This window comes from Mustela nigripes, chromosome 2 (genome assembly GCF_022355385.1).
Source record: "Mustela nigripes isolate SB6536 chromosome 2, MUSNIG.SB6536, whole genome shotgun sequence".
NCBI classification, from domain to species: domain Eukaryota; kingdom Metazoa; phylum Chordata; class Mammalia; order Carnivora; family Mustelidae; genus Mustela; species Mustela nigripes.
Genome location: NC_081558.1, coordinates 19,097,897 through 19,120,665, shown reverse-complemented (window position 1 = coordinate 19,120,665; position 22,769 = coordinate 19,097,897). Strand labels below are relative to the sequence as shown.

General features: G+C 60.1%; 1 protein-coding gene across 3 annotated transcripts in view; it reads right to left on the bottom strand.

Annotated features, from left to right (window-relative positions):
• Nucleotides 1-22,769, bottom strand: part of BSN (bassoon presynaptic cytomatrix protein) — a 94,835-nt gene that overhangs the window by 12,142 nt on the left and 59,924 nt on the right. For all 3 annotated transcript variants that reach the window (XR_009402361.1, XR_009402362.1, XM_059389738.1), the window contains exons 3-5: nucleotides 16,337-17,221; nucleotides 8,778-9,224; nucleotides 1,744-8,379 (exon numbers count right to left, since the gene is read on the bottom strand). Coding sequence is in view for 1 of the 3 variants with exons in the window: in XM_059389738.1 (XP_059245721.1) it covers nucleotides 1,744-8,379; nucleotides 8,778-9,224; nucleotides 16,337-17,221 (7,968 nt within the window). In the remaining 2 variants the exon portion in view is untranslated. The remainder of the gene's footprint in view (nucleotides 1-1,743; nucleotides 8,380-8,777; nucleotides 9,225-16,336; nucleotides 17,222-22,769) is intronic.

The following is a 22,769-nucleotide window of genomic DNA, read 5'->3' as shown; positions in this document are numbered from 1 at the left end:
AGGAAATGATAGTGTGTCCCAGAACTTAGAACAATGGGTAGGCCTCTAACAATAAATTTCATGGGGAGCCTGGGTAGCTCAGTTAGTTAAGTGTCTGCCTTTGGCTCAGGTCATGATCCCAAGGTCCTGGGATCAAGCTCCATGTTGGGCTTCCTGCTCACCGGGGAGCCTGCTTCTCCCTCTCCCTCTGCCTGCTGTTCCCTCTGCTTGTGTTCTCTCTCTCTGCCAAATAAATAAATAAAATCTTTAAAAATTAATAAAGAAATAAATTTCACTTTGGACATGGAACCCACTGTGGGGCTTGAACTCACAACCCTGAGGTCAAGACCTGAGCTGAGATCAACAGTTGGGATGATTAACTGACTCAGCCTCCCAGGCGCCCCTATAAATTTTACTTTTTGAACTCTTCACTCTATTGTTCACGTTTTGTTATTTTGGTTGCACATCACGGGTGCCCATCATGGTGGGGCACCACAAGGGTGAGACACCCTGACTCCTGATCCCATCACTATGCTCTCTGGCCTGCACACCCCAGGGCTCTCTACTACCTAAGCTCATCCCCTCCAGGATGCCACCTCAAGGCCCCACCCTCTCCTCTGCATCACACCCAGGACACAGGTAGACATACCTCACTGATGCCTCCAGTTCCACCCTTTTCCCCCAGGGCCATCGTGCGGTCTTTCAGCCCATCTGCCCACATTCTGCCCGGGAAGCTTTCTGAAATACCCATCTTGGGGCACCTGAGTGGTTCATTCAGTCGGTTAAGCATCTGCCTTCGACTCAGGTCTTGATCTCGGGATCCTGGGATGGAGCCCCACAGAGGGCTCCCTGCTCAGTGAGGAGTCTGCTTCGCCCTCTCCCTCTGCACCTACCCCCCTACTCTCTTTCTCAAATAAATAGATAAAATCTTATTTAAAAAAAAAAAAATACCCATCTTGCCCTCTCTCACCTGCCTGAAAGCTGCAGAGACTCCAAGGCCTACAAAAAAAACCCATGTTCCTCAGCCTGGCACCCCAAATCCTTGGCATTAGGCCCTTGCATCTCCCATCTCCCCCTGCATGGCAGTCGGCAACAGGGCACCTCGTCCAGTCACAGGGCACTCTTTGGCAACTAAAGCCATAGGCAGCGGTAGGTTCATGCTGCAGGGATCCCTGCCTAGAGGAGCAGACAGGAGTGTAAGCAGATTTACTGAGGGTCATAGAGGGGCAGGGGACAAGAGAAGACCAAGAGCACGCTGCAGCCTGTTGGGAAAGACATTCAAGGCCAGGCCCGGGGCTTGGGCTTCCTGTGGGGCCGTGACAGCCAGGACAGGGCTGGGTAGTAGGGAGCAGCCCAGCTGGGTCAGTGTTGCTGATTTTCTAAGGCCACATCCACAGTGGAGGTTAGGAATGGGAGGGGCCCGGTCTGGGGAGGGAGGTGCTAGGGGCTGGACCAGGTACGGCTGTGAGGAGGGAGGGCTGAGGGAAGGCTGAGGTTTCCAGTGGCGTCTGGATGGGTGGCTATGGGGGCAGGGCGTGAGTGTGTATTTGCCCACCTAGCTGTCTTTGCCGGGCTACCCACTCCACAAGGTGTGCACTGAGGAAGGTCCAGTCCTCATCCTCAACTCCTTCCTCTGGGCCTCTGGAGCTGGAGGTGACTCCACCGTCCCCCCCGCCCCCAGCCCGGGGAGATACCCCTCCCTGTGGGGCCCTCAGGCTAGACAGAGACCCCTGTCCCACCCTGGACCAGCCCCTGTGCCCATACCTGGCTACCCAGTCCCCCCTGGTGCTGGTAGAGGGAGAACCTCTCTTTGGCAGACTCCTCGGCGGTGGGGCTGAGGGGCTTAGGGTCGGACAAGGACCGCTGCAGGGTCTTCATGGGGCGAGGCAGCGTCTGCTGGCGGAGAGCACTGTCAGCCGTGAAGTGCTTCTGGGGACTCACGTGAGCCTTGTTCAGCCTCTCACTGGAAGCAAAGGAGGTGTCCAGGAGCCGGTGGGGGGACAAGGGTGAGACCGGTGAGTAGAGGACCTGGGGGGACTTGGGAGGCTGGCGGCTCACAAGCTGTGACAAGGACTCTGGGGGCAGCTGGGCCTGGTAGCCAATCTCCAGGGGATCCGGCTTCTTTTTTTCAAATCTGCCCAGGGGGCCTGGGGCGACGATCTGGATGCCGGCCAGGTAGGGGCTGATGGCGGTCGGCCCTACAAGCTGGGGCCCAGCCACACCCTGGGGCTGCCCCTCGGGCTCTGTCTGGCAGGCCAGGCTCTCCCCGCGCCCAGTCTTCTCCGGCGCCGAGATGTACCGTACGATCTCCACCTTGGGGTCGGTCGCGGCCGTGATGTGGATGGCCGGAGAGACCCTGGGCAGCTGGTCGGGCTCCGTCTGCACGGAGCAGTCACTGATGGTCTGGATGCCCACGCTGCTCATGGCCCTGGCGGTGGCAGCTGCAGGGGATGGCGAGGCAGCAGCATCATGCTTACTGTCGGAGCCTGAGTCTGAGTGGCGGGAAAGTCGGGACCGCCGGCGGCGCACGGGCTGCTCCCACTCAGCGCTGTCCTCATCGTCCGTCTGCACGCTGCAGTCGGCGCTCCGCCGCGCCCGGCGCCGCCGGGTCAAGAGGTAGCGGCCCTCCCCCTCCTCGTCGTCCGTCTGCACACTGCTGTCCGCGATCCTCCTGACCGTGCAGGGCTCAGGGCCCGACTCCTGCTCGCAGGCATCCCGCAGGCGAGGCATAGAGTGCCGCTTCTTGATGCCGCCGCGGCCCGCCTCCCACGGCTCCTCAGTCTGCAGTGACATGTCCGAGGCGGAGCTGGGGAGGCCCCGATGCAGCCCGGGCCCCTCTGGCCCTGCCATGGCGATGAAGGCTGTGTGGCTCAGAGGCGGCCAGTACTGGCCATTCTGAGCCAGCTCCGGGGCCGCGGGGGGAGGCCCCCGGCCCGGTGCCTCGCAGGCGACGGGGAAGGGGGCCTTCTGCCGCTGCTTCTGCTCCTCTAGCTGCTGCTGCAGCTGCTGCTGCAGCTGCTGGATCTGCTCCAGCTGCAGGCGCTGCTGGGCCAGCTGCTCCCGCTGCAGCGCAAACTGAGCCTGCCGCTCCTCCTGTTGCTGCTGCAGCACATGGTGCTTGATGGTCTGCAGCTCCTGCAGCTCCCGCTGCACCAGCAGCTGCTCTTCCTCACGGTGCCGCTGCAGCTCCACGCGCTCCCGCTCCAGCTCCTCCTGCAGCCGCAGCTGCCGCAGCTTCTCCAACTCCACGCGCTCGCGCTCCAGCTGGAGTAGCTGCTCCTGCTGCTTCCGCTGCCGCTCTTCCTGCGCAGTGTCCTCCTTCTCCAGCCCGGGCCGGCTGGGGGCCCCAATGCCGCCCCCCAGAGCAGCATCTCCGGGTGGCTTCTGGGTGGCCAGCGGGGCCGGAGCTGGGGCTGGGGCTGCAAGGGCCTCCTTGGCGGCGGCTGGGGAGGCCGTGGAAAGGGGCTCTTCCCGAGCCACCCCTGCAGGCAGCTCTGGCCTGGGTGTGCCCCCAGCCCCTGGGGCCTTGGCAGCCGCGGGTTTCCCCAGGTAGACAGGCCCCTCAGCAGGTGGAACACTGGAAGCAGCAGGGAATCTGCTTGGTGCGGGATATCGGTACACCCCGGTGGGCCCAAGAGGTATCCGGGGGGCGATCACAGGCATGCGTGTCAGGCTGGTGAGCGGCACAGCGGTGACTCCGCCAGACACGTAAGGCCTATACATGCCACGGCGCACCATGGGCCGCAGGACTGAGGCGGGCTGGGTGGTTATGGGCAGTGTTGCAGCAATTGGAGTGTTGATAGTTGAGTAGATCATGCCGTCGGCGGCACGCACGGTGGCTGTGGACGGCAGCAGCTGTCTGACTGCTGTTCCCTGGCCTACCGCAGGCCGATACTGGGCCAGGCTCCCAGGACTTGGGTGGCCCTCCGGGAAGGTGGGGTTCCCAAGAAGGCCGGGTCTGAGGGGAGCCAGACCCTGCGGGGCACTGAGCCCAGGCCCGGGCTGGGGCTGATACTGCATGAGGTCAGGGCCACCACCGCCACCACCGCCATGCCGCCCTCCATACTGGTCCATGGAGTTGAGGGCCGCACACATGCGGCTGATCTCACGGGCAGTGGTGGCACTGTACTGGGCCAGGCTAGCCTCCTGGAAGCCAGCGGCATCTCCCCGCGGGCCATACCTGTGGTCTGAGTAGATGTTCGACACTGAACTGTAGCGGCGCATAGGAAGTGGGTGAGTCAGAACATCTGTGGGATGACGCAGGTCTGTGTATGAGCCGTACTGCAAGCCCTGCCCCAGGTAGCGTCCATCCACAAAGCCCAGGCTGTAGGAATGCTTCAGCGAGCTGAGGTCCACAGCGGAGTCTCGTCCGGGGCCTGGGAAGAGCTGCCCCATTCTGTGTGCATGGTAGTTGAGGCCCGCCTCAGCCAGATTGGTGTCAGACATGGAGGAGTAGAGCCTGCCGTGGAGGCCCTGTGGGTAGGGCCTCTGCTCCTCAGGGGGCCCAGGCCCTGCTACCCCCTGTGCCCGGTAGGTGTGGGGCTCAGGAGGCTCTGGGTCCCGGGGACTGTAGAAGGGGCCGCCGCTCTGGCCAGGTGGGGCGATGTCAGCCACACTCTTCTCAGGGGCACTGGGGGTAGGGTGGAAGGTGCCTGTGCAGCTACTGCCAAAGGGGAACTTGTAGACCATGTCACAGCATGCCATCTGGCTCTCAGGCCTCATCCCAGTCAGATCCAGGGCACCTGCAGGCTCCTCGGGGAGCAGTGTGGTCACAGTGCCTGCCGCGCCCTCTCCCATCTGCACCACCACTGTGTGCGGCTTCCTGGCACCGGGCAGAGCGTGTGACCGCAGCTCTGCGGGGGCAGCCCGGTGGGGGTCAGTGCCAGGCTCTGGCATGGGACCTGACTTGAGGCCAACACTCTGGGCAGTGCCCATCTGAGTGATTAAAACGTCCCTTCTGGCCAGAGGTGCTACCTGGTTGGGCAGGTTATACCTGGCAAACTTGGCCTCCCTAGGTCTTCCACGGGGCCCACCTCGGTATGGGGCCGTCTGGACAGCCTGTTCTACCTGCTTGACCTGGGCCAGACATACGGGGCTGCCCGCACCCTGGCCAAAGTCAAGCCGGCTCTGAAAGGGGTCTCCATAGACCACAGGCTGCTTTTGCTGAGCCATGAGCACAGATGAGGCCATGGTGATGCTCACGGTGGTAGAGGTGCTAAGGAAGGTATGGGTCTGCTCCTGAGCGTTGAGGTTGATGACCAAAGGCTGCACAGCAGTTGATTGCCGTCCTGGGATTGGATCCAAGGCAAGCCCATACTTCCTTGCTTCCACGGCAAGAGAGGTCAGGTCCATGCCCTGGTCAGTAAGGATGATGGGCGTGGGCTTGACAGCTGTGCGGAGATCTACCACAGCACTGCCCGGAGGCCGGGGGCCTGGCTCCACCCTAGACGTCCCGGGGACAGACGAGATCCGGCACAAGGAGATGTTCTCAGCAGGGAGGGCACCCCAGCCATATACTGCCAAGGGCCCCTCCGTACCAGCACTGGGTGCCCGTGGGAAGCCGGGTGGCCCAGGTGGCTCTGGGGGCTGCTGGGACGCACTTGGAGGTGTCGTCTGGCTGTAGCTGTGGGCGGTGGGCTGGGTGTCGGTGGGTGAACAGACTGGGGAGGTGGAGGCACTGGCATGCACCATCCTGGTCTGGCTGGAGGCATCTGATGCCAGAGTGATGACCATAACGGGGGCCTCCTGAGAGGACTGCTGCCAGACCAGGCGAGGGGTGCTGGGTCGGTGTGGCGTTTGTGTGCCCTGAGCCACCATGGGTGCCGGACTTGGGGCCCCAGGGGTCCGAGGCATGTCTGAGGCAGGGGTTGGGCTTGGCGTCTGTGTAGAGAACTCGGCTGTGGCCCTTGGCCCCAGCTTGCCAGGGGAGAATGTGGGACTCTCTGAGGGAGAAGATGGAGAGAGAGGTGGGCTGGAGCCGGTGAAGTACGAATAACCCCGGGAGGCCTTGTGGGGGCCGCCCTCCCCATCACTCACACTCAGGGACTTGTCTCTGACAGCCCGTCCACTGATGGTGGGACCGCTGAGGGTCTGGGGTAGCTCCTCAGTTTGGGACCCGTAGTTGGCAGTGGCTGGGCTCTGTCCATAGCTGTGGCCTACAGAAGATGGTGAAGGACTGTGCTCAGAGCCTGCTGGGGAGGTGGGAGTCATATAACCTCGTGGCAGGCCAGCTGGACAAGGAGCCATGGCCGAGGTGGCTGGGGCTCCAGGGCCCTGGGAGAAGGACACGCCTACCTCCTTAGAGGCAGAGCTGGGGGACGCAGGGGAGCTGTGAAGCTTAAGGGGGTCCTGAGGCTCCTTTGCAAAATGCTGAGTCACACGGACATCAGGAATGACTCGGCCACCACCACTGTCTGAGGAGGTGGAGCCGGAGAAGGACACAGGGGCTGCGAGCTGGGTGGGGCTGGTGCCAGGGGTGAGCGGCCCACCATTTTGCTTCATCGGGTCCATGTATGCGCTGTCGGCATTCAGAAACTGCTTCTCCTTCTTCTTGTCCTCTGCAAAGGCCAGGTCCCGGGAGGAGGCCTGCCGCATGCGGGCAATGCTCTGCGATGTCTGCAGGATCTCCTCGTACACGGCTGCCCCCAGGCTGGCCGCGGGGCCCTCCGAGGCAGGCTGTGCCGCGCGGCCATAGTCTTGGTCAGGGGTGTCCTGGTACTCAAAGGTGCCCTGGCTCCGCGGGCCGCCAGGCTGGGAGGGGCCGCCTGCCACCTGCCCCTGTTGTCTCTGGAGCAGCTCCGCCTTGCGCATCATCTCCTCGTAGGCCTCTTCTGCGCTCTTGAGGGGCCGGCCAGAGCTGGGAGGGGCCGAGCTGCCTGCGGGCGCCTCCGTTGGTGAGTAGAGGGACATGAAGGTGGGCAGGTTGTACTCGCTGCCCGACTTGTAGAGCCGGGTGGGGCCGCCGTCCAGGGCTTCGGCCTCTGAGTCGAGGGAGGGGGAGGGCGAGTACTCGGAGCAGGAGGAGCGATGGAGCTCCTCCATCTCTGCCGCCTGCCTCAGCTCCTCCGTCGGGGAGGCGTCCTCGATGGGGGACAGGTTGCTCGGGGGAGTCTTGGAGCGCTCACGCCGCCGCTGGGCCCGCAGCTCCTCCTTGTCCCGCCGGGTCTTTCGGGCGGTGCTGCGGATGCGCTGCTGCTCCACCTCCCGCATCTTCTCCTGCTCCCGCAGGAGCTCCTCCTCCTCCCGCAGCTCCTCCTCCTCCGAGGAGTCCTCGATGGTGGGCAGCAGGGGCCCGTGGGAGCGATGCCGGGCCTTGCGCTGCTGCTTGGCTTCCTCCAGCCGCTGCCGGCGGCTGGGGCTGCTGTCGCTGTCCTCCTCCAGTGAGGACAGGGAGGTGGGAGAGGTGCCCGAAGTGTAGCTGGGCGTGGAGGCCGGCAGCGTGGAGGAGTGCTCCCCGCGGGAGCGGTCCTCGGGCGAGCCCGTCAGGCTCTCCATCTCCAGCTCGGGCTCCCGCTCCAAGCCGGGGTCGGGGCCCTGGCCCAGGTCCAGCTCGTGGGCGTAGCTGCCCGTGCTGTTGAGCTCGATGGTCTTGAAGCGGCGAAGCCCGCCCTGCAGAGCCGCAGTGCCATCCCCGGCCTCCGCTGGGCCTTCCTCAGAGAGCAGCTCCTCGTAGCCCGTCGTAGCGTTGTGCGGCAGCCGCCTCTTCGGCGGAGCCCCCTGGTCTTGGCTGGGCTCGGGCCGCGGCCTGGGGCCGCCCTTTTGGGCGGCGTGTTTGGCCGGGCCACGCCCAGAGGGGGCGGTGTCTTCCTCCTCCAGGTTGTCTTCCTCCGCGCTCATCTCCAGGATCTGCCGTCGCATGAACTCCTCGTCAGTCAGTTCTGCTGCCCTGGCTGGGGGCTGGGGTGGGAGAGGGGACAAGCCACCCTCACTGCTGTCCTCCACGTAGTCGTGTCTCAGCTGGCTGCCAAAGTCGTCCGAGGACTCGGCTGTGTCCGGCTGCTCCCTCTGGGGCCCCCACTCCAGGGAGTCTTCCTCCTCCTCCTCCAGGATTTCCTCCAGCTCTTCATCCGAGTCATAGGCCTCCGGCATGATGGACAACGAGTGGGGCCTCCGCTTCTGCTCGCCACCACTGCTTCTGGGCGGCTTGCTCGGCTCGGCCCGGGGTGCTGGGCCCTGGGCCTCCAGTGAGGGCCGCATGCTGCTGCCCACCTTGTGGAGCTCGGAGGGGCTGGGCGGGCGAGGCCCCGTCACCCCTGCGCTGTCCAGCTGCTCCACCTCCTGCTGTACGACGCCTGTGATCTCGCTCTGGGAGCTGGAGACGCCATCCGAGGAGTAGCCTGTGTCGCTGAGGCTCTGTGGGCTCCGAGACAGGTCCTGAGAGTATGGCTTGCCCGCCAGCTCCTGCAGCAGGGTGAGAAGCAGACTCTTGACTCACTGCAGCAGATAGCTCACTGGGGAAGCCCGGCCCTCTCTGTCCACCCGAGGAACGGGCCCTCCAACTCCCTGGGCACCATGGCCCACCATCCTCCATGTGTCTGGCCTTGGGAACCCCAAGCAGTCGTAAGTTCTCAAAGAGCAACTTTATGAGGTTGAATGGTAGCAAAACCCACCAGAGCATTCAACTATGTGTCAGACACAGGACTAGCCTAGAACTCACAGGCTCCAGGCCCAACAGGGTTTCATCCAGGCCTCCCTTACCTCCTCCATGGCCCCAAGGGGCCTGCATCCCAGAGAACCAAGCCTTTCCCTAGACTAGACCACTTGAGAGCCAGGGTCTCCAGGAAGTGAGTGGGACTGACCTCTGACTCCCCAGCCTTGGGGGCTTCTGGAACGGCCTTGACAACGGGGGTGGCAGGTTCAGTCCTCCGGGGCACCGTCTTTCCTTTGGGAGTCCCAGGGGGCACGGTAGTCTCTGGAGGGGGTTTCGGCCCAGGCTCGGCTTTAGCTAGGATTCCTGTCTTCTTTTCCTGGGCACTGCTCAGGGTCTTGCCGGGTTCAGAAGCCCTGACAGGCTTGGCCTGGGGGCTGGCCTTGGTGGACAGGGGACTGGCCTTGGCAGGCGGGGGGCCTGATGGCTGGCCTGGTCCTTGTGGTCCTTTCTGCTTCGGAGGGGCTGCTCCCGTCGCCCGGAGAGGGGCCCCTGCGGGGGGCTGTTGGGAGGCGGGCAGCGGCAGGGGGGTCGGCTCCCCCAGGCTGCCCTCCAGCAGCCGCTTAGTTTGGCAGTTCAGACAGAGCCACTCGGTTTTCTGTAAGGACATGGAAAGGGAAGGGGTTGATGAAAATCACAAAGACCCTTAAGTACTCAAAGAATGTTTCCATGACTATTTCTGTAACCGTAAGCTAGAGAACATCTTCTAAAGCATGACCCCGAAGGCACAAGGAGAAAAAGACCCCACATGACAGACCTCACCATCCTTCAGAGTTCAAATGGTAAACCAAGAAGAGGGGTCCCTTCCTCACCCCCTAGAGAGCTTTCTCAGTTGGCCAGAAAAGGAGACCAGCCGGGGAGGGAAGGCTATAGGCAGCATGTGAGTCTGGGGAAGAGGGGGAGCTGGTGCACAGTCCAGCAGTCCAGAGACCCTGAAACCAGGAGTGGCCCCAGATCCCATCCTCCCCCATACCCTTCCCAAGTAAGGGTTGCAGACTCCTGGGGCCAGGGGAGGTTGTCTGGAAGAAGCCCTGCGGGAAGGATGGGGCTAAGTAAGTCTCTCCTCCCACACCCCCCCCCCAAGCCCAAGTCTCCCTGTCCAAGGTCAGCAAAGACCCTCAAGTGGAAGCCTACTCCTGCCCACAGGGCTCAGGGTTAGTCCCCCGTTGGGGACTGTGTATGCCCACACTCAGGCCAGGGGCCCTGCTTCCTCCAGAGCTGTGTGGGGACCAAACCCTCAGCCATCCGTCCACCACCCTCAGGGTCATCCCCTCTGTCAGGCTCAGGGCTGGGGGCTGGAGAAGCAGCCAGGACAAAGACGGACACTGAGGTTGCTGGCAGGAAGCGTTTCTGGAGTCCACAGCCCCAAACAGGTCATCCAAGTGTGACACAGATATGAGTGGTAAAGTTCCTAGAACGCCAGAAATGCAGTCTGATTCCCCCAGCTCCAGCTGTCTGCACAGGGGTGAGGTCTGAGCGTCCCAGGCCCTAAGGGGGTGATTTCTGTAGCCAGTCAGAGGCTGATAGGGCCATGTCTCCCAGAAACTTCCTCCAGAGTCAGGACTCCTTCTTGCCAAGACCGGAGGCCCTGTCATGGCCCAGAAAGAGGTGAGGAAGGAGAGAGAGTAACCACATGCCTGTGCCTGCTCTTGCCCTAGAGGAGGGAGCAGAGACGTGGAGGCTCTGACCTTCCTGCTGGTGCTCATCCCACGTGGCCAGACACTTAGGCTCCCACCAGCAGCATGGCCACTAGGCTGGGCCATTAAGGAGAACCACAAGACACAGAACCACGGGATCACAGAGCCAGGAGACAGGGCAGGGAGGTGGCCCTTGACCCTCGCCAGCCCAAAGTGGGCAAGCAGCCTCAGTACCCTGACCTCACACACTGCCCCGAGCCCATGTCAGATCCTAGCCCAGCTGGCAGATCCTTGGAAGCATCGTGCCCCCCGAGTGCCTGCCCTCAGCCTGGCATCCTCAGGCCACTGTGGCAGAGGCCACGTCAATCATTCTTCCCTAGTTTCCTGCCCACAGGGCTACATATCATATCTCTGGCCTGGGCCCCAGCAGAGGCCAGGCCACGCAGGTGGGAGGCCCCTGGTGTGTGTTGAGGGATAGGCCTGCTCCATGGCCTTGTTGCTCTGGGCCTTGAGATCGTTCCCTGGATTGGAGCTGCAACTCTGCCCTGAAGCCCCATCCCCTGCATGGGTCCTGAGCAGAGAGACCCAGCGATGGAAGGTGACCCTTCACAAGTCCTACGTGTACTCACCCTGTTCTCTGCAGGGCCGGCCTTCACCCCACTACTGACCCCTGGGCACCTTATCTGATCCTCTCTGTACCCTGACACAAACCCCTAGGAAGCAATGGGTGTTGGAATCACTTGGCTTGGTCACCCCTAGGGGTGTCTGGGGAGAATCCTACACAGGCTGAGCCCAGGCCCTGAGAGAGACAGGGCACGGAAAAGCACAGAGCCTGAGCCTGGAAATTCTGCCCATGTGCCTCTGACATCCGCTGGGGACACAGTGGAAATCCCCTTGGATCAGAGGACTGTGAGAGGACAGAGAGACCCTGGCAAGGTAAGAGGGGTATAGGCAGAGGCCAAGCGAATTCTGGAAATGAGAAAAGCCCCAGGATCAGCAAGGTGGGGTTAGGATCTGGGCCAGACCGGGGGAAATGGGTGCGGCCTATGGCAACACTGTCCTGATTCCACTCTGGGTCCCTGCACAAGGCCATTCCAGGCTAGGCCTCTCGAGATTGGGTCATCTGCCCTGGCTCACCCTGGTGGCTTTGCAACCTCTGCCCCCTACTGGCCTGCAGACCCCGCCCCAGATGCAACAGTTCCCAGTGAGGCAAGGGCACCTTGGAAGGATGGTCTGAACGGAGGAGACAGACCTCACGCCAGGGGCTCAGAGCACAGCCTGCTCACCTAAGCCCAGAGGCACAGCCCTCAGCAGAGCACGGCCTTTGTGGTCACACGCTCCCCAGGGTTTTGTTCTTTCCCATGCTATTCACGGAGGCCGCCAGCCTACAGGAGGGGCTGCCCAGTTGGCCCTGTTGCTCCTGGCTCTGCTGTAGCAGTCAGCTGGGAAGGGAGGGAAGGCACGCAGGGGGAGGCATGGGAGGTAAGGGCTAAAAATAAACACCCGACCTGACTGCTGGAGGCCCTGCGGCAGTTCTCTGGGTGCAGAGCGCTGGGGACTGGAGGGGCCTGAGGAGCCCTGGCCCCAGACTTGAGTCTTCCGGGGAATGGGGATGGGGTAAGAGGTAGGCCATGGGGAGGCTCTGTGCCTTGGAACAGAGGTCCTGATTTCTTTTCTCACTCGGCTCTCATCTCTGCCCCCTACAGCATACCCGCCCCGCTCCGCCCTACCCATTCATTCCATTATTCCACTCATTCATTTGTTCATTCACTCTCCCCTTTAGGGTCTATCCCCTCATTCATTCGTTCACTTGCACACCTTCTCCTATACTCTTCTGTCCCAGCGCCACCCAGCTCCAGCCTTCAGGGAGCTGCTGCCTGCTTCTCCTTTGCCTGTCCCCCTTGGCAAGTGGGCAGGGGATGACCCGGGTCCTGGGAATGAACAGTGGGAGGCTTGATGGCCACTAACCCCTTGTCTCCCTCTGCCCAGTTCCTTTCTGGGGGCAGGAAGGTAGCCCCCAGGGTAATCACCACTTCATGGTGGGAGGTGGGGTCAGGGTGAGGAAGGGGAAGCAAGTTGTCTGAGAGTTCGTGGCATACCCCACAGGCCGACGAGCCTGCTGTCTTCCAGGACCACTGGCTACTGTGCCTCAAGGGCCAGTGTTGCCTGGTGAGGCGGCAGTGGATGTTGGGCACCCTCCTTGCACCTGCCGCCATGGTCTGAATGACCCCACAGGACACAGTCTGGGTATGTGGAGCTGGCCCATGTCAGTCTGATTACAGTGACACCCCCCTGCCCAGACGGCTGCGGGGCCCAGCGTATCCCCATCCCCAGTCTCACTGCCAGACAACAGGCAGCAGGCAAGAAACCCAGAGAAGGGGTGCCCAGACGTAAAGAGCCCAAGACTCAGCCTCCGGACTACGGGCATGACCATCCCCAGTGCTACTGTTCTCCTGATGCTGCTACCCCGCCCCTCCCTGTGTCCGGACAGGCTTAAGCTTCTCCTATCTGGGCCTCTCCTCCAAGAAGAGGAACCCTCCCTGACATCCCTAGGGGGCGCCTTCCTGGCAGGGCTGTGCTCTCCTCGTGTCCATTCCCATGGGGCCTCCCTCATGAGACCAGGGTCTTGCACTGGCCACAGGGTTGATTCACACCCAGAGGGTTGGGGGCCGACGGGGACTCCTTCCCTGCACGTAGACTGTCTTCAGGACACTCTGGTTCCAATTTCCTGACTATGTGCTCAGCCTTGCCTAAGTATGTGAAGTATGGTGTCTCCACTGGTTCTCCCAGAAACCTCCATGCCATGGGGAGGAGATAGGCCTCCTGAGATCACAGTTCCCGGAGGCAGCTGCTGGCCTCTTGCCTGACACCCTCGCCTCAGCCCTGCCTCACGTGAGCCCAGGCCAGCCCTGCTTATCACAGGCGCCAGGCCCTTTGCCCAGGGAGGCCCAACTTCTCAAGGGCATGGCTGGTATTTTGGCAATTATAGTAAGATCAGAAACCGGTGGTGTTACTATAACATTTCCAATTCCACTAATTTCTTCACAAACTCTATTTTTAACTGAAAGCCAATTAAAAATTAAGCCAGAGGGTACTATTATCCTTCAGAAAGATAAATAGGTAAAAAATTGGAATCAACAACTCTTAATTATGAAATGACTCACTAAATAGCACTATGGTTAGTTTTTTTTTCCCCCAGAGGAAATTTCAGAGGGAAAAGGGATCTAGTTCGACTGCTTCCTTCGTTGTGTGGTCTGGACTTCCTATCTAGAAAGAAGGTAAAAGGTTTTACAGCTCCGAGATGTTGAAGAAAATTCCCAACATGACAGCCCGGAGAGTCGGCTCTGGTCTCGGGTGGAGCCAGAGCCAGTCTCATAGGCCGGTGGGGAGCTGGTTGTGGGGCTTCCCTGGTCCATCCCTCCTTCAAGCTCTGGGCCTACATGCAGACACCGGTCCCTCTGCCTCACACTCAGCCCAGAGACAGCACAGTCATCCCAAGCCTGGCAGGCCAGCCTCCGTGAGCCAGGTGTGGGAGACATAGCCAGGGCAAACCCACCCCTACCTGCTGGCCTGCCACCTCACTCCCAAGGCTCAATGTGTCCAGGACACCTGCTGAGAAATCAGGAGCCTCTAACCAAAAACACACAATGTAGGTCATAGGGAGGCACACAACTTCTCTGAATGTCAAGTGGCCATTTGCTGAGGGGAGATCAAAGACGGCCCGTGGCCTTTTTATAGTGAAGAAAAGCAACAATGCTGGTGGGAACCCTGGGAGGCAGGCATCGTGGCTGCCCACCCATCCCTTCCCCAGGAGTCCCCTGGAGAGCAGCATTAACAAGCAGGACCATGGGGCGCCTGCACAGCTCAGGTGGTGATGTGTCTGACTCTTGGTCTCAGCTCAGGTCACAATCTCAAGGTCATGAGTTCAAGCCCTGCATTGGGCTCCACGCTGGGCATGGAGCCTACTAAACAAAAAACAAAAAACAAAAAACAAAAAAAAAAAAAGAAAGAAAAGAAAACCAAGCAGAGCCATGAGGAGAAAGGAGTCAGAGAAGCTGGGCTACCCTGACTGTTGTTTGGAGAAAAAGGCAAGAAAGCAGTGGCCTTGCGGTGGGGAGAAGCTAGGACCAGAACCCCCAGCACCTCCCCTGTCAGGCTCATGGAACCTATCAGATGCTTCGGGGGGGCAAGGGTGGTTCTGGCCAAGGAGGTGGCAGTGGCACAGGACATGGAGACAGCAGGACACGCACGACAATTTTCCTCAACATCTCGGAGCCGTAAAACCTTTTACCTTCTTTCTAGACAGGGAATCCAGAGCACACAAAGAAGAAAGCAGTAGAACTAGATCCCTTTTCCCTCTGAAATTTCCCCTGGAAAAATAACCTGGGGCAGGGGGCGACATGGGCTATCAAGAAGGAGAAGCTCCAGAGTCCGGGAAGGGGACACCCAAGCAGCTGCTGAGCGGCTCGGCTCAGAAGCCAGGTGCTCACCCGGAGTCAGCCTGTGACTGAGACATGCTCAGGCACAACCAGCCCTCCCCCTGGCCTGGCCCAGGGGCTGCTGAAAGGAGCTGTCAGGAATGTTACACTCCTGGGCAGCGGCAGTTTTCCCCTTTCCTCTGTGCACGTCCTGCTGCATGAGGACATGTGGGCCAGGAGGTCTCTCTGGGATAAGGGGACTCACAGTCCCTTAGCATCTGGGTGCGCCAGGGTGCCCAACATCAGGTGGCAGTGCTATGTGCCTGGCAATCTCCAGATGGGAGCTCCTCTGGCTCCCCTGGGTGCCGCCTCCCCACCCCAGCTAGCCAGGCCAGCTGTCCTCCAGTGAGCTATTGGATCTAGGGCTTAAAGCGTGGTAGTATGGGGCCCGGAGGGCCACATGGTCATCATCTGAGGAGGTCACTTGTCTTCATTAGAGTTGCTTCTTTCTGCGTGTTGGGAAATATGGCCTATGACAGTCAAAGCAGTCTTCCCTATCACCGTGGGTTGCTCCAGTGGAGGCCTGACCCAAAGCAAGTCAGAACAAGCTGCCAAGGCTCTCCTGCCCCACCATGGACCACACATGCCTCAGCCTAGGAGCCCAAAGGCACAGGCGGCTGCCTACATGCAGGAAGAAAGGCTTTGGCTTGACCATCTCCTGAGGGGACACAGTTGGGGATGCAGCCACCTGTCAAGATGAGCCAATCGCTCATCTTGTCCCCGTAGGGCAGAGTGAGTGAGGGGAGGAGAAGCAGCAGCCTCCATGTCCAGGCTTGTCCAGCTCTGCCCAGGAACCTCTGCACCTTCTGAGCCAGCTAGGTTGGGCTCAAAGCTTTGAGAGAACACTGGGCCTCCTGTTCTTGTCCATCCAGCTCTACACAGTGCCCAGAGCCCTTCCTGGGAACAAGGACTGGAGGAAGACAGGCCCCAGCCTCAGAACTCCCTCAAACTTCCCTATGGGTAAGAAGAACGTCTCTGAGCATCCCCACAAGCAGCGCCAGGGAGAACCAGGCCCAGCCAAAGGAAAGTATGTGGCCCAAATACGATGGCTTTGACAAGCGGACACCAACATCTGGGACCTCAGAAGAGGCGATGGAGGGCGGATCCCTCCTGGCTGGGCTGGAGCCAAGGCAACGGGGCACAGCCCTCTGCCTAACAGCCCTTCAGTGCCCTGGGTGGTTCACAGACTGAGGGCCGGACGGGACCTCAGGCTCTTCCCACTTGAGCAGGGGAAATTAGCATCTTTCATCAGGCCAAGCCCATGAGAGCTGGGAATGGAGCGACCACTTCATGGCCTCCCAAGCCTGTTGACCCCTGGGATGGGCCCCAGGACACTGGTCAGCTGGCCAGAAGCAGCAGGCACCCTTCCCCCGTTCCCTGAGCCAGTCAGTTTTCTGAGTGGAACAACAAGCTGGGGGCAGGGACAGAAAAGGGAGCATACGCCCCCTGTGGCCATGTCAGGACAGCCTTGCAGTGGCTGAAGACCCAGTTCTCCACAGCCCTCTCTGGCTCCCAGGCCTCCCGTGCCCCCCATCACTCCAGGTCCTGGCCCCTCACCAAGGCCTAAGGGCACACGTTTGGTCCCGCTGTCTTACCTCTACCAGGTGGGGCGTTGGGTTGAAGCCACACAGGTTGCACACCTGGAGCTTGCAGGTGGTACAGGTGTTGTAGTTGGCTGGGCCCTTGCTGCCCACGTTGAGCTCAGCTTGGCACAGTGGGCAGGTGGCCCTTTCCTTCGGCGTGGTCTTTGGCTTGGCAGTAGCCTTGGTGGCCGCCTGGTGTTCCGCTCTGCCATGCTTTGGACTGGTTGTTCCCCCAGTTCTTGCCTGGGCTGCAGGCCCTGGCCCAGGACCTGTTCTAGCTCCAGGCTCAGTTTTGGCTCCAGGTGCTGGCCCAGGCCCAGGCCCTGAGCCTGGGGGTCTCGGGCCAGCCTCCTTGCTGGCATCACTGAAGACGATCTTGGGTGGCCCTTTGCTGGGGGCAGCCTGGCCCTGGGGTTCAGCCTCAGGCTGCACAGACATGAGGGTACTTGCCTGGGTCAGCAGGGACGCGCCGAGGCCAAAGAGCTTCCCAGTGAGGCCCTCCTGGGTCTGCTCAGCAGCACCGGGCCCCGAGGGTACTGTGGTGGCACTTTTGGCCAGGGCCTCTCCTGCCGGTGGCCTGGGCTCTGCTGTTGAAGGCTTGACGGGAAGAGGGGGCTGAGGAGATGCCCTCCCCACCTCCGGAGGGGCAGCTGCTTGGGCAGGCCCCGGCACTGAGGTGGCCCTGGCTGTCTCAGCCTGGCGGGGGCCAGGCTGTGGTCCACCTGGGCCCTGCGATCTCTCTTGCTCTGGCTTCCCCAGGGGCTGTTTGGCTGGGGACTGGGCAGGAGAGAGGGCTGGGGAGTGCAGCTGCTGCTGGCTCTTGGAGCGAGGCGCCGTGGTCATGTCCATCCCCAGAGCCCGCTGCATCTGGCAGTTCAGACAGAGCCACTCCTTCACCTGAGGAGGAAGCATCAGGGTCAACAGGGTGGTCAGGACTGGTGGTACCCACAGCTTAGATCCCACAGCAGCCAGGACCAGCTCCAAGCGCAGGCAGGAGCGACAAGGCCAGCTCAGATGTTTCTGGGCCAAAGGGACCGAGGGCACGCCCCCACCCCTGGGAGCTGCCAGGTGCCTGGAGCAGAACACGGGCAGTCCCACACTCCCCACCCCCCAAACACCAATCTGCTGCCTGCCGGATCCCCCTGTGCAGGGGTCTCCCCCACTGCCTGCAGGCTGTGTGTCTGATCTGTGTACATCATTCCATCCCCACGGCCTCCCCCACCAATGATACCCCCCAAAGCCTCCAATTGGTCTCTCTCCTTCCCCTGTTGCCCTCTTTGGGCCATGTCCACACAGCAGTCAGCCTAATCTTTTAAAACATAAACCAGGACGGAAAGGAGGGCCTTAGTACAGTGCCTGGAAGGCAATCGATGTTCAATTAAAAACCTGCAGGATGAATAGAGAAATGAAGAGTAACAGGAGGGAGAGGGAGGCACAGAAAATAAATGAAACCATGGCCCCTGTCCTAGAGGAGCTTGGAGCATTGCAGAAGGCACAAGACGGATGTGGACAATCTGGAAAGCGAAGTAAGGCCATGTCAGTGATGATGTAAATAGAATGAAAAAGACTTTTTTTTTTTTTTTTTTCCTTAAGCAAGACACATTTTCTAAGAAAATGGGATAATCTGTGCCTCTAGAACAAACAAGCATGTGTTGCTATTCCTGTGAGGGACACGGACTTTCCTCTCTGCATCCACGCCTTGCCGAGTAAAGTGAGTGCGAGACTTGGCTTGGGCCAATCACCACTTTCAGCAAGGACTTCGGGCCTGGCTGTGTGACCCTGAAAACAGGACTGATCCATGTTACTTGGTAAATGAACACCAGGGGAGAGGGAGTCTTTTTGCCTTCGGGATTACTCAGAGAACATGGGTGTAGGTCAGTCAATAGCCTTCTTTCCCAGCATCTGGGGAGATGCTAAGGATGACATCAATAGACTCAGAAGTAGAAATGAGGGGCGCCTGGGTGGCTCAGTGGGTTGGGGCCTCTGCTTTTGGCTTAGGTCATGGTCCCAGGGTCCTGGGATTGAGCCCTGAATTGGGTTCTCTGCTCAGGGGGAGCCTGCTTCCTCCTCTCTCTCTGCCTGCCTCTCTGCCTACTTGTGATCTCTGTCAAATAAATAAATAAAATCTTAAAAAAAAAAAAAAAAGAAGAAGAAGAAGTGGAGACAAGGTTAGGAGAAGGGGGGCAGATCTGATGACTTTGTTTCATTCCCTGGCTTCAGCTATGCCGTAAGTCTAGCCCTGGACTTCCAGTTACATGAACCAACGATATTTTTTTTTCTGCCAAAAGAAATCTACGTATGGATCAGAGCATATCACTTAGGGGCTCAAATCCCTTAGTGGAGTCCCACCATGCCTGTCATGGGAAATCCCATGGCCCACGCCCCAGCCCATCCCTCTCTCCGGCCTCCTTCCCTACCACCCCTGCTTAGTAGTCTCACCCCAGAGACCCTGGGCCTCCTGCTCGGCCCAGGAGTCCTCTAAGCTCAGAGTTTTCTCTGTCCCTAGGCTGGCTAGCTGCACAGACCTCAGGTCTCCCCCTCAGGGCCCTCTCTGGCAACGCAATGGGACAGACCACCCAGGCACACTGTAGCTAATCACCCAGTTTACTCTCGTCACAGTGCTCGTTCTTTCCCGAAGTATCTACTGCTGTGTTTCTCTGGGTGGTCTCCTGTCACCCCACCCAGCTCGTGAGCGCGCATTGAGGTGCTCTCAGGACAGTGTGTGTGGCACAGAGCAGGGCTCATTCCAGAGAGGCTTGTAGTGGGATCAATGCCAACACCCTATTAATAGGGGGCACAGTTCCCACGAAGCCCAAGCTGTGAGATTGGAGATTCAGGGCCCCCGTGAGGAGGCTCCTCCTTTTCAACCAGACCTGAGGCCCAAGGCCAAGGTTGCCCCATCTTCACTTGTAACCAGAGCCTTCAAAAGCACCGGGGGGCGGGGCGGGAGGGGGCGGGGGGCAGTCACCAGGGAAAGGTCCCATCTGGTTCCTGAGCAAAAAGCCACTTCTGTCCAGCCTCAGGGGTGCCTGCTGTCCTGCTCTCCGCCTTGAGGCCACAGGGCCACGCAGCTGCTGCTTTGGCTGATTTGGCAGTGGGGGAGCCCGGCCCTGGCTATCTTGCACCGCCAGTGCAAGAGCGGCCACGGAGGCGGGGAGAACACCACAGTCTGGCGAGCATTCTCTCATGCCCAGCACCACACATGGCCCGTTTACAGGCAGCCTTGCCTTTGGTCTTCACAGTAGAGAAAATCAAGGTCTGATACAATTTAACCACATGCTCTTGTGGGTAACGCGCGAGGAAGCGGTGTTGTGGGTGAAATGAGCCCGGCCAGCCTGGCCCAGCTCCTGAGCCACAGCCTGGTGCCTTCTGCCTTCCTGCTTCTTCCAAAGACGAGCAGCCTCATGCAGGTCAAGACATGGGGTAGAAGTCCCCACTGCAAAACACTGGCCGAGACCTCCAAGACCAACCCCAGTTCCAGAAACACTAAGAAGAGTGATGCCTCAGAAACTGGGATACGAGGGCGCCTGGGTGGCTCAGTGGGTTAGGCCGCTGCCTTCGGCTCAGGTCATGATCTCAGGGTCCTGGGATCGAGTCCTGCATCGGGCTCTCTGCTCGGCGGGGAGCCTGCTTCCTCCTCTCTCTCTCTCTGCCTGCCTCTCTGCCTACTTGTGATCTCTCTCTCTCTGTCAAATAAATAAATAAATAATCTTAAAAAAAAAAAAAAAAGAAAGAAAGAAACTGGGATACGAAGCCATCTGCCCCCGCTGGAAACTGTCAACTCACCTAGATGTTTTTGGAGACCCAAGGCAGCTCTGTGCACATTTGGACAGAGAAAGCCTCAGAGGAAATAATTTGCATCCCGCTTGGCTAGGGAGGCCTCACTCCCATCAAAGTGGGAGCTCCCAGGGGCAAGCTATTTCCACTCACCCTCAGAGGGAGCCTTGGAGGGGATTACCCTCCTGAGGGGAGGCCCAGGCACTGCCCCCAGGGCAGCAGCCAGACTCAGTTCCTGTAGTGGGTGCCCAGGTACACCCTAGGCTCTGTAACTCTCGTGCACCTGCACAGCACACTCTGGGACTTTCTGAGAAGAGGGATCTGGAAGGTAAAGCTCCTTATCCTGGGACTTCAGAGTGACCCTCCTTCAGGTCCTGGACAGGGTTGAATAAGGGCATGGACTGAAGCTCCTGCACTCACCACCAGAACCTTCCCTTACCCAGCCTCCGTCACCCAGGCTGTCACAGGCACTCACCTAAAATAGAACCTCTCCAAGAAACAGCTAAAACGCCCCTCGGTGACTCATAGCCCAGATGGGCACAGCTATTTCTATCCAGCCTCTTCTAGACGGTGAGGAGCCTTGACCACACCCTTGCCGGGCCCCACCCATGCTCAGGCCCGGCAGACAGGCCCCGCACGGCGCCCCGTGGGGAAGGCCTCCCAAGGAGGACACTGGGAGAGGAGCTCTCTGAACCCAGCAAAACTTCCGTTGGCCTCCCTCACAGATTGTCAGGAGCTGGATCTGAGGAGCTCAGCCTCAGCCTCTTCCTCCCCACACCTGCCAGCCCACTTGCCCACCCCGGCTGGGCATACACGGCCAGGCCCATGGCACACTCCTCAGCCCTGGGACCAGCAGCAGTGAGAGCCTTCTTCATCTGTACCAGCGTCTGTGGCTACTTGGCACCCTCCCATCCAGCTGCCCACCAGAATCACGGGAATGGCCTTCTACCAGCGTGACAGGAAATCTCTCTTAGAGTCTTGCTGTCTAGTCCCTCCATGGGCCTGACCTGGCAGGGCCAGGAGATGAGCAGGCCACCAGTCACAGAACTTGTGTCCCAAGAGCCAGAGGTAAGCCAAGGGGACTTTCCAGGGCTACCCTAAGGTGAATGGCCCTGCCAGGCACTAGCTTCTGTCAGGTTAACCCTTCTTGCCAGCAAGGAAGCTCATCCTGCCATCTCAGAGGTATGGACACCTGCACACCCCAACCCGGTCAGGGCCTGACCAGCAGTAGGGACAGGAGGCTCGGTGTGGTGTGCAGGGTATGAGCTGCTTTGGAACTGGGAGAAGCAGATGCTACAGGAAAGTGACTTCCCACAGAGAGCTGCTGCCTGCCCAGCCAGGAGCCTGCTAGGAATTCAAAAAGGCAGGGCCTCCTGGGCTCTGGCTCTGAAGGGACTTTCATCCCAAGAAGAGCCTTTCTTAGATGTTCCCTTACTCAAACTGTTCAGTGGATGGAAGGGCGGCCAAGGTGGCACGGCCCACCCAGGATCTAGAGGCCTGGGGACCAGGCTGAGGGCTCTGAACCACAGGTTGAAGGAACAGCCAGCCATGATCTGTCTGCTTTGGCGGCTCCCCATGGCTCCTCCCCAGGGCTCTGGGGCAGAGAGGGGAGTGGGGGCCCTCTGGGGGAGAGGCTTCTACATCTCTCCCACAGGGACACTGGTGGCACTGAGACTTGCCACCCTGTGTCCCAGGCCCAAAGGCAGGGGCCCAGGCTCACTTGCCATATATAGCCCAAAAGGAAGCTGCCCAGGAAATGTGCTTCTGCTCCCGAGGTAGAGCCTGCCTCACGGTCGCCTCCGAGGCTGCCGGGAGGTTCTGAGGGCCCTCAGCAGCAATAGATTCTCTTTCCACTCTCCCCTCCTGCCTCCCCACCAGCAAGGAAGAAGGAGGGCTGCAGACATCCCTTAGCCTGCCTTCCTGCAGAGAGCAGCGCCTTGCCTCTGAGGCCCAGCCCTCCCCGGGAAAGAGGGCATTGGGTGGTCACATCGATCTGTGCGGACATGCCTGATGCTGCAGCATTCATGCTTTTTCCCATTTCGGTACAAGTTCAAACAGTACAGAAACAGCTTAAAAACAAGCCTCCCCTGCTGGTTCCTGGGAGGGTCCCACCGGCCAGCATGGCTCTCCACTCTCTTCTGGGCTGTGAGTCACTTGCCAGGCCTCAACAGAGGCCACCTGTCCCACTGCGGCCCCTGGACCAATGGTGCTCCAGAGCAGGGAGTCGGGGCTGGCCTACCCCCTTACTCTCCCCCCAGCACTGGACATACTCCCTGCCCCATCCCGCAGCTGGCTGCCCACAGGCTTAGGGGCAGGCAGGAGCCACAGGGTCGCAAAGGGTGGGGCATATGAACCCCGAGTTGGATGAATGAATCAGCCAGACATGGCCCATCGGGGAGGCCCCAAGAAACTGCCCAGCACGTGAGGCCAGGATTTGTGGAGAGGAGGCTGAATCTAAAAGTTCCTGGAGGCAGGGAGTCCTCACTGGCCTGGAGCTCCATGAAACGGAAAGAATCCATCCCCTTGCTGATCTCTACAAATACCTGGCTTCCCACCTCTGGGTCCAACTCTTCCCAGCCTCCCCTAGAGAGCCTCTCCTCCCTCCTAGGCCTTCCACTGTGCCCTGTGAAACATCCTTTCTTGACCAACCCGGCTCCCCAAACTCCCT